This window comes from Lynx canadensis, chromosome B1 (assembly GCF_007474595.2).
Source record: "Lynx canadensis isolate LIC74 chromosome B1, mLynCan4.pri.v2, whole genome shotgun sequence".
Lineage (NCBI taxonomy): Eukaryota > Metazoa > Chordata > Mammalia > Carnivora > Felidae > Lynx > Lynx canadensis.
In genome coordinates this window covers 199,492,558-199,503,159 of record NC_044306.2, presented here as the reverse complement: position 1 = coordinate 199,503,159, position 10,602 = coordinate 199,492,558, and the positions used below count along the sequence as shown (strand labels likewise).

Genomic DNA, 10,602 nt, shown 5'->3' with positions numbered 1-10,602 from the left:
GTAACTGGGACCACCCAAGAACACACAGGCTGAGCGCCCGGGGATGGGGACCCAGTCCTCCTCCCTGCAGTGTTGACCTCAGCGAGAGCTTCGGAAATATGAACAAGGGCACACGTGTTAATTGCCTTCCCAGCGACGATCCTTCGCTTGCTAAGAAAGCCCTGATTTTTGTTGGGGAGGCAAAGTGCCCCGTCTTTGGTGATGAGCCTTCGTTTCTTTCAGCCAAGCCTGGGCACTCTGCTCCCCTTGCCCTGATACTTGAAACCGTTTGTGTGTGGTCTCTAAGGACAAGGAGAGTCTAGTGAGTGAATTCAGGAAGCTGAAGATGGATGCCATACAATTGTCTAATTGTCAACAATTGTCCATTGTCAATGCTTTAACTGCCAATAATTGCCTAATATACAACCCACACGCACATTTTGCCAACTGTCCCCATAGCGTTCTCCAAAGGATCCCTCTCCTTATCCAGCTGGCACGTTTCTGGGTCTCCTTCAACCTGGAACAGTTTCTTGTCCTTTCTGTCTCTGTTGGGGCATCAGTACTTTGAAGAGTTCAGGTCAATTGCTGAGGCCGCCTCTTCTGGGTCCGTCTGATGTTTCCTCAGGGGACAGGGATACTAGGTACGGATGCTGTGTCCTCGGTGCATCCAACCGCGGGGCACCTGGTGTCCATCTGTCCCATCCCTGGTCGTGTTAACTCTGTTCACTTGTAAGGCCAGGCCTGCAAGATTTCTCAAAGGTAAAGTTACCATACTTTTCTTTTTGTAATCAGTAAATGAATGGAGACCGTGCGAATATCCTATTCTTCTCCAAACTTTTACTTGGTGGTGACTCTTTTTTTTTTTTTAAAGTGTTCATTTATTTTTGGGGGTGGCAGGGAGAGAGAGAGAGAGAGAGTAGAGAGAGAATCCCAAGCAGACTCTTCACTGCCAGCATGGAACCCATGAACCATGAGATCATGGCCTGAGCCGAGATCAAGAGTCGGACACTCAACCGACTGAGCCATCCAGGCGCCCCTACTTGGTGATGACCCTTGTCTGAACCAATTATTACTATTATGGTGGCAAAATGAGATCTTCTAACTCTGTCATTCCTTTGACATTTATTAATTGGCATTCTCCCGTAAGGAAGATTCCTGCCTCCCTCCCTCCCTCTCTCTCTTCCTTCCTTTTATCTTTTTATCAGTATAGATTCTCATTTTAACAAATAGATTATAATCCATCATTATCATTATTTAAAAAAATTTTTTTTAAACGTCTATTTATTTTTGAGACAGAGACAGACAGAGCATGAATGGGGGAGGGTCAGAGAGAGAGGGAGACACAGAATCTGAAGCAGGCTCCAGGCTCCGAGCTGTCAGCACGGAGCCCAACGTGGGGCTTGAACTCACGGACCGCAAGATCGTGACCTGAGCCGAAGTCGGCCGCTTAACCCACTGAGCCACCCAGGCGCCCCACCCATCGTTAACATTAATTCTGATGCTCACAGTGTCCCAGATTTGGCAGGTGAGAGCCCCTTCATGTTGGTGGCCGTGTCCTGTTGATAGCCCTTCATCTCCATTTTTCCTGTGTGTCTCAGCTGGGAGGGGGCAGAGACCTGGGGGCTGCCCCTTGGGTTTGAAGAGGAGGTCTCCAGGTCACCACCAACAGTCATGTGCTCGAGGCCACTTTTCCAGCCACGGGATGGATGCAGGTGACTCATCACTACCTTTCTGCCCGGGCCTCGCGGAGCCAAGCTGAGGACCCTGACGCGGCCGGCGTCGGGGGAGCTCAGGTGCGTCCCGTAGCCAAGGACCAAACCTTTCTTGGGGTAAAACAGACTTGAGTCTTTTGACACCCGGCTGTGGCAGCAGCAGCAAAATCCTGGCTGCCAGCCTATTGATTTTGTCATTTGTCTCAGTGAAGCAAATCCAATTGGCAATGTCTTCAGGGGAAAGAGGATCAGTGAGTTCAAACGGAAGAATGTTTGCCAAGTGCGTGAGGAAAACCCCCTTTGTGCTACAATGTTCTCAGCCAATCCTCTCAGCACAGTTTTGCAGGAGCCACCTTTGGGGAGGATCCCTGCCTCGCTGCCCTCCTCTGGGGCCGGGCTCTGGCTGGGGTGGCACGAGACAGGGAGCTTATCGGCCGCCGACTTGGTTACAGTCCATGCTGAGAGGTTGGCTTCCCAGGCCAACCAGAGCCTTTTGGGAAATGTGGGAAAGAGCCGGGGTGAGAGAGGACAGTCACTGCTCATCAGAAACCATCGTCCCTAGTAGACAAAGGACCCCCGGAGCCCTCCTGGTGAAGACAGGAGAGACACGCTATAGCAACCAGGCTGGTTGCTGTCACTTTGCATGCAGACGAGTGTCTTACTGATAGAAAATTCTTGTTTCCCCAAATGACGAGAGACACGGCTTTTTGGATAATGGAGGGAAAGCCTAGCCTTAGAGTTCTGGAAAATCTCCCCTTTTGCACATGAAGCTCCGTGCCTCTGAGCCTTCGCACTTGCTGTTCCTTCTGTTGGGAATGTCCTTCCACCCGGCACGCCGGTGGATGCCATTCACCCTCCAGCTCACCACACAGGAGAGAGGACACCTGTCTCTTTTTTCTCTTCCTTTCCTCCTCCTCCATCCTTCTCTCCTTCTCCCCTCCCTCTTTGTCTCTCTCTCCCTCCCTTCCCCTCCCCCCTCCTCCAGTGACATAACCGCCGCATCATAAGCTGACCCAGGGGTCTGGCGGAGCACAGCCACCCGCTCAGTCCAGAGGCGCTCGGCGTCTTCGCGCCCGGCTGTGGCTCGCATACCCCTCCTTTCCCCTCCTCACGCTGAAGTCCTCAGCCGAGCCTTGTTGAATGAACGGATGGTCAGACAGACTTCCGGGACTCAGAACTGTCCAGAGACCAACGCGAACTCGTGTGGGGAGCATGTGTGCGTCCCTGCTGGGGACCTGTCTGTCCACTGCTGTCCCAGCGCTGGGCACGGAGCCTCCCTTTTGCCACTCTTCCACCACTAAAGACTGGCCAAGCACGCAGCCACTGTGCCGGTCCGGGGAGGTCAGACGTGAAGAAGACACGGTTCCTTGAGCTCAGAAGTTCAGGGTCCAGAGGAGCAAACAGGCACGTAAAGGGAGAGTCACACTACAGCCTCGAACTGGTGCAGTACGAGCTAACACGGGCTCGGCTGGACACAGGGCCCTTCCTCCTCCCTGAAGCCGGCCAGGCTTCCCCGAGGGGGGCTGCGCACGGGTGGGGTGGGATGTGAGAGGACGGGATCGAGCGCTCCGAATGCGAGGCCGAACGTCACACGATCGTGAGCCAATGGTTCCTGAAATTCGCGTTGATGTGCAAGTGCTCTGGATGACAAGTATGTTTCTGGAACGAATTATGTTCGCACACCAAGGTTTCACTGTACAAGGAATTCAAATTCAAACCGGTCGCCGAAAGCCACGCTCTCTTCTGACGTCATAAGCTGGTGTTCTCCAGGACGACAAGGAGGGAGTCCGCTCCAGGGTGAGGCACGACCCTGAGACCCGCGAGGGAAGTAGCAACTCGTGCCTTGTTTGTTTGCTTGCTTCTGTGTTGTCGTGGTGGAGGTTCGAATCCGGGCTGTCGGTGGAGGAGGTGCGGCCGGAGAAGATTCAGGAGCAAAGGGCAAGACGATTAAAAGACTTCGCGGGCCTTACGGGACTGTCCAAGGATCGGGGATCGCAGGGGGTTACTGAGGGTTTTCCCCCTGGGGGGGGGGTGACCGGATCGTAGCTCCGTCTGAGAAAGGTCACTCTGCCTGCCATTGAGAGGAGGGTGGCCAGAGGATCAGGGCAGGGCCTGGAGCCTAGCCTCGTGTCGCCGTCGAACGGGTGGGGAAGACGCGGTCCTGGACGGGGCATCAGTGGAGAGAGGAGCGGACCAGCTCCGAGGGGACGGACAGATGGTCTTGCCACCTCCAGCAGCAGAAAGCACCGAGGGGAGAGATGTGAGGGACAAGAGGCTGCGTGGGGCTGAGTCTGAGAAGCTGGGACGCTCGCAGGTGTTGCGTCCGGCACGCAGATGGCCGCCGGGGGAACGTGGCAGGTGGGGCTGAGTGCAGAGGGAGATTAAGGAGGGGACGACAGAGACTCCAGACCCTGCTTCTAGACCTCAGGGCAGGGTCAGCGGGCCAGGGGGTCTCAGATGGACGCTGTGTCGCCCGCGGCCGCCTCATCACAGTCTCTCCCTGCCGCTTTCAGCTGAGTTTAGCACAGGCCGAGACTTGGCCCTTCGGCCACGGAACTTGTCTGCTGGAGGGGAGAGGGGTTAAGAGCCGGGAGCGCTGTTCTCCTCTGCGGTGTTTCCTGCCATTCTTTTCAAAACTTTGGATTGGGGCCAACGATTCAAGTCCACTTCGGTCAAGCACCGAGCTATTAGTCCATTTTTCTCAAGGTTGTAAAAGAGAAAGACTTAAACGGCCAGCAGGGAGGAGGCTCCCAGCTGCCTGGAGTCTCCCCTCCTCCTCCCTGTCTTCCGGGTTCATCCAAAATTCTTCCCCAAGGAAGAATCGCTTAAAGATTGGGGGTGATGGGGGGGGAGGGGAAGCCTCTCCCAAGAGGTCAGGTGAAGTCCCAATTTCAGAATCCACGTTGTGGGGTGGGGGTGGGGGTGGGGGGTTCAGGAGAAGTGGTTCCTCGGAGACAGTCCTCCGGCCCGCTTTTCCTAGATGGCTGGTTTCACTGAACCTTACACTCCCCTTCAGGAGCAAGAATCACGAGCCCATTTTGTGGATGAGGAAACCAAGGCCCCGTGAAGCTGAGTCGAAGGCTCAAAGTCACACAGCCAGAAATGAAGTCCCGAAGGCGTCTCAGGTCTCTGAAATCCCAGGCTGCTGTCTACCTTCCAAACTCTCCCAGTCTAGAAGTCAGCGATTGCCCCCACCCTTACCCCACCTCCCCCGTTCCCCAAACGCGGATGAGGCCAGGACACCAGGGCTGGGCCGGGGTGGGGGTGGGGGCTCTTGGTCTTCCCCGGGGCGCGTTCTCCCCGGCACGGGCGACGGCCTGGCCCTGGAGCGCCTCTGGCACCTGCGGGTTCGCCCCCCAGGCTCGGGAGGCGGAGAGCGGAGAGTGAGCGCGCCGCGGCACAGGTGGGGCGGCGGCGCGGGAGCCCGGGGAGCGCGGAGGCGCGGGGGCGCGGGCCCGGGGTGCAGCGAGGGACGGAGGCAGCGCGGCAGTGCCAGCCGCCGCCGGCCGCTTGCGGCCCCCGCCCCCTCGGTGCCGGCCGGCTCTTCGCTCCTCCGGCGGCGAACCAGACACGGCCGCGGCCGCCGCCGCCCGGCGCGCACCGGCCGCCACCTGCCCCCGGCGCCCGCGCTGGAGGGGCGCGACGCGGCCGCCGACCCGGAGGCGCTCGAGGAAGCGAGAGGGGTCCCCGCGCACTTCGGGCGCCGGCGCAGCGCACGGTGAGCGTCCCCCGCCCCGGGGCTCGGGGATTCCTCAGCCCCCCGGGTGCCCGATGGGGTCACCCGGGGGACGCAAGGCTGAAGTTGGGACCGCGCGCAGCCCGCCCCCGCCGCCGAGCCCGACATGCTGCCGCCGGGGAGCAACCGCACCGCGTCCCGGGCGCGCTTCAGGCAGCAGCAGCTGGCGCAGCGGGGCTCCGTGGGGGGCTCGGAGGGGGCGGCGCCCCTGGGGGCAGCGCAGGTGGTCACCGCCGGCCTCCTGACCCTGCTCATCGTCTGGACCCTGCTGGGCAACGTGCTGGTGTGCGCGGCCATCGTGCGCAGCCGCCACCTGCGCGCCAAGATGACCAACGTCTTCATCGTGTCTCTGGCTGTGTCCGACCTCCTCGTGGCGCTGCTGGTCATGCCCTGGAAGGCGGTCGCCGAGGTGGCCGGTTACTGGCCCTTTGGGGCCTTCTGCGACATCTGGGTGGCCTTTGACATCATGTGCTCCACCGCGTCCATCCTGAACCTGTGCGTCATCAGCGTGGACCGCTACTGGGCCATCTCCAGGCCCTTCCGCTATGAGCGCAAGATGACCCAGCGCGTGGCTTTGATCATGGTCGGCCTGGCCTGGGCCTTGTCCATCCTAATCTCCTTCATCCCAGTTCAACTCCACTGGCACAGGGACAAGGCAGGCTCCTGGGGCGAGGCGCCGCCGCCATCCGGCCCGGCCAACGGGACGCCCTGGGAGGAGGCAGGGGAGCCAGAGGCGAGGGCGGAAAACTGCGACTCCAGCCTGAACCGAACTTACGCCATCTCCTCTTCGCTCATCAGCTTCTACATCCCCGTGGCCATCATGATCGTGACCTACACGCGCATCTACCGCATCGCGCAGGTGCAGATCCGCAGGATCTCCTCGCTGGAGAGGGCCGCCGAGCGCGCGCAGAGCTGCCGCGGCCGCGCAGCCTGTGCGCCCGACCCCAGCCTGCGGGCATCCATCAAGAAGGAGACCAAAGTCCTCAAGACGCTGTCGGTGATCATGGGGGTCTTCGTGTGCTGCTGGCTGCCCTTCTTCATCCTTAACTGCACGGTCCCCTTCTGCAGCGGCCGCCGCGAGGGTCCTGGGGCCGGCTTCCCCTGCGTCAGCGAGACCACCTTCGACGTCTTCGTCTGGTTCGGCTGGGCCAACTCCTCCCTCAACCCGGTCATCTACGCCTTCAACGCTGACTTCCGGCAGGTGTTTGCGCAGCTGCTGGGGTGCGGTCACCTGTGCTCCCGCACCCAGGTGGAGACGGTGAACATCAGCAATGAACTCATCTCCTACAATCAGGACACCGTCTTCCACAAGGAGATCGCAGCTGCCTACATCCATATGATCCCCAATGCCATGTCCCCGGGGGACGGGGAGGGGGACAAGGAGGAGGAGAGCCCTTTCGATCGAATGTCCCAGATCTCTCAGACGTCCCCGGATGGTGACCCTGCTGCTGAGTCTGTGTGGGAGCTGGACTGCGAGGGAGAGGTTTCTTTAGGCAAAATAACGCCTTTCACCCCGAACGGATTCCAGTAGAGTGCCCGAGAAAGGCCCCTTCTGGATCTATATAATTGCACAGACATTAACAAGCATGCAGAATACATACTCGCACACACACGTCCAGTGCTGCTCAGTTCATCTCATTTTCTGTGTCTGTGTAGGAGCCCATGTGCTTAGAAACGTCACCAGACTGATTTGTTGGTCTAAGAATTGGCAGAAGGTTTGGAATATATACTCCAGCCTAGCAGAAACGGACGGGGGGGTCCAGTTAGAGAAGAGAAGGCGGTGTTTGGTTCTTTAAAAAACAAACGAAGAAGTCGTAGTTGATCTTTAAAAAATATACTCGCCCTCCCTTTTACACAAATGAACTGTTCAGTGACTTGGTTTTGTCTGGTGGGTTTTTAGACAACAGGTTCTGTGTGTGTGCAGTGCTGATGGGGGTGCGGGTGACATTCCTGTATCTTGCTTCCTGTAGCCCTGTGTTTATGCAGTTTCTGCCCTCCGTGTGTGTCTTTAGGACAGCTGGGGAACTCTTTCCGATTTGTTCTGGTGTCTAATAAACACAAATTATGTGGATTGTGGGGTGATTATCTTTGCTTTGCCAGACTGGAGTTTAGGATCGCTCCTGGAGAAGCCACGAGAGCATCTTTACAAGCAGGGAAGGTTTGGGCTTGGTCTGGAAGCACACATTTATTTTCTTAGCAGACAGGTTGGCCTTAAAGGTACACACAGGAGCAATTCCAATTGCTTCCAATTGAAGAGCTTCCAATTCCTCGGGTTTTTCTTTCTTCTTTCTTTCTTTCTTTCTTTCTTTCTCTTTCTTTTTTTAGATACACACTTTTCACGTCTGTGCTGAAAGCTGGCTTCAGTACTACGGCATCAGATAGGGACTTCTTCAGCCTGAAATTCTAATATTGTTTTCTCATTTGGAATCTCCTTTTTAAAAATAACATGAAATAATTCTCCCAGTTCCTAGGCAGAGAGTTCTAGCATATCAGTTCTAGCGTATCAGTTCATTGAAAAGATCATGCAGAATAATAGCTTTATCTTTCTCAATCTCAAACCCACAGGGTTTGAGAGTTATGTGGCTCTTGATCAACATTTCTGGAAGGCTTTGAAATGTGTGAGCGGACATGCTTTAAAAAACAAACCTCTGTTTTAAATAGACATTTTCACTTGTAGACGATGGGAAACGAGGGCACGCGTTTCCACGAAAATGTAGGAGCCAGGGATGATATCTGAATGAACTTGAAATGGGAAACTCTATTGGCTGAAGTATTCCACAACAAAAAAGAGCCCAATGCATCCCAGTCTTTCTGTTCCTCTCCGAAGCCTGCACAGAAGAGGGGAGCGTTTTATTCCAGAAGCATTCCAGTTGAGAGCCTGTTCGTACCGCGAGATCTAAAGGCGAGCATTGTTCATGGAAGCAAATGAAAACTGAATGTGTAATTTCTTACAAGTCCCTACTTTGAAGCAGGCTTATCAAGGACAGTTCAATCCACTTTGGTCTCTTTAGGGATAATCTTATTGCCGGTCTGCTGAACCCAACCACGTCTTGTTTGCTGCACGAGGTGTAGTGCTTGGCACATGATGCTTCGTAAATATTTGTTGAATGAACATTTCTGGAACGGTGAGATGGAAACCAAGTCCTCTTTGGTGCCTTAATCTGCATGTATGATTGAGTCAAACTGGATTCAGAATCTGCAGTCTGTGTTCAATTTTTGACCTTGTGTGAACTGAAGGCTACGTGGACCATTAGGGAAACACTGGGGGCCACGGGAAGTGCCCTGCTCTCGGATTCGGAAGGGGGCTGTGTGACCTTGGGTGAGGCAAGTAACCTCTCTGGGCCGTACTTTCTGTAAGTTGAAACCCCTATGCTCGCACACTGTTTCCCAAATTGTTTTCCAGGATGCAGATGTCACGGACGGGGTCTCGGGTGAAGTAAGCTCAGAAAACCCGGCTACAGTGTCTGTTTCCTCTACAAGGCTTCTTAGGGCTTTTCTGTGCAGCGTGGATCCCCAAGCAGGAGAGAATTCGGCCCTGCTTCCCGATGTCTATTCCCTATTCCCTTCTCTCTGGAGACCACAGTGGTGGGGAACGCAGTTTGAGAGACCCTTATTGGTCTGGAAGTCTCTAAAGGGTAGCTAATCTAATCGAAAGGAACCGTTGTTGCAAGCAAGTTTGTGTGTGGGGGGGGGGGGGGGGCAAACATTCTAGGTCCCAGTTCAAACCATTTGTGTGTTAGGAAAAATGGGTTATGTGGGGACTTTGAAAGTCCCTTCTGCAAAGTGTCTCGAATCATTTCTTGTGATTATTTCCACCTACTATGTGCTGGGCACTGTCCTGGGAATCCAGTCACCGATCAAACGCTCTGGTGTCTTGAACTTGTGTTTCAGTAGGAGGGACACAGTGGAACTGAGCCCCGCATGGGACTCCGCCCCTCGTTGGGCTCCGCATGGAACCTGGTTGGGATTCTCTCTCCCTCTGCTCGCCCTCGCCCTCTCCAAAAAAAAAAAAAAAAAGGAGAGGCCCAATGCAGAGAGGCCCGGACGAAGAAGAAGGGTCGGGGCGAGGCTAAGGTCTAGGCCGAAGGGTGCTCCTGGCAGAGGGACGTCTGGAAACGGGGCCACGCACGGCAGCGGGGAGGAGAGCGAGGAGGTCAGTGCGGCTGGAGCCCTGTGGGTGGTTCCGCCGAGAACGCGAATAGGCGACGACAGCAGGCGCTACGGAGGTGCGTCCTGCGCTGGGCACCACGCACGTGCTAATTCACGCTCACCCCCCGGCGGGGCAGGACCTTCGTCACCCCCATTTTACAGGCGAGGAAAGGAAGGCATCAGGAAGCTAAATAGCGAGCCCAGGGTCACACAGCCCCTGACTGGCTGAGCTGCACTTGACCTAGGCAGTCTGGCCACGGAGGCTTTCGTGTTCGCTGCGGTGGTGAGAAGGGCTGTCAGGGCGTCCCCAGTCAGCAGAGGCACTAACGCCGGGATCAGACGACTCCTCGCCCATTTGCTACTTGCTGGTTACGGGACACTGTCCTATATTCACCCGTCAGCCAGCCTCCACCGCGCACCTGCTCTGAACACTGCTTCGCGTTTGGGGAGGGGAGGTGGCAGAGGGCAGCGGGAGAAAGCGCCGCGTCCTGAGCCCTTCCGTGGGCGGCCGAGCGCTTTCCTGAATCTGTTTGGTCCTCACGCTAACCTCACGAGCTGTTTTCCGTCCATCTTCCCGGTGAGGACACTGAGGCAGAGACAGGTGACGTTGCTCATCCAAGGTCACGCGACCACTAAGTCGCGGGGTCAGTATTTAAACCCAGGCCAGTGGTTCTCGGCCGGGGTGACTTTGTTTCCCAGGGGACACTTGGCCATGTCGGGAGACACTTTTGAGTGTCATATAGGGGTCACGGCTCAACAGCTTACGGTGCACGCACAGCCTCCGCCACAAACAATTATCCGGCCCTGAGAGGCCCTGACCCAGGCTGGCGGACTCCAGGTGCCTGCACTGGACCCACAGAGTTACACTGCCCAGGCTTGAGGCTCCGCAGAACCGAGTTCAGACTGCACTTCCTCCATTTATTAGTTGTCTGCATTCGGGCCCCTCTCGTAGCGTCAGTTTCTTTATCTGAGGAATGGGTACATTAGCCCCAGGGGTTTGGGTCGGGATGAAATGAGAGTGCATGA

At 56.3% G+C, this 10,602-nt stretch overlaps 1 protein-coding gene across 1 annotated transcript; it reads left to right on the top strand.

Moving 5' to 3' along the window:
- Nucleotides 1-5,533: 5,533 nt before the first annotated feature.
- Nucleotides 5,534-7,752, top strand: DRD5 (dopamine receptor D5). The gene has a single exon (XM_030311961.1). The coding sequence runs from the start codon at nt 5,534-5,536 to the stop codon at nt 6,956-6,958; it is 1,425 nt and encodes a 474-aa protein (XP_030167821.1). The 3' UTR covers nt 6,959-7,752.
- The last annotated feature ends 2,850 nt before the right edge of the window (nt 7,753-10,602 follow it).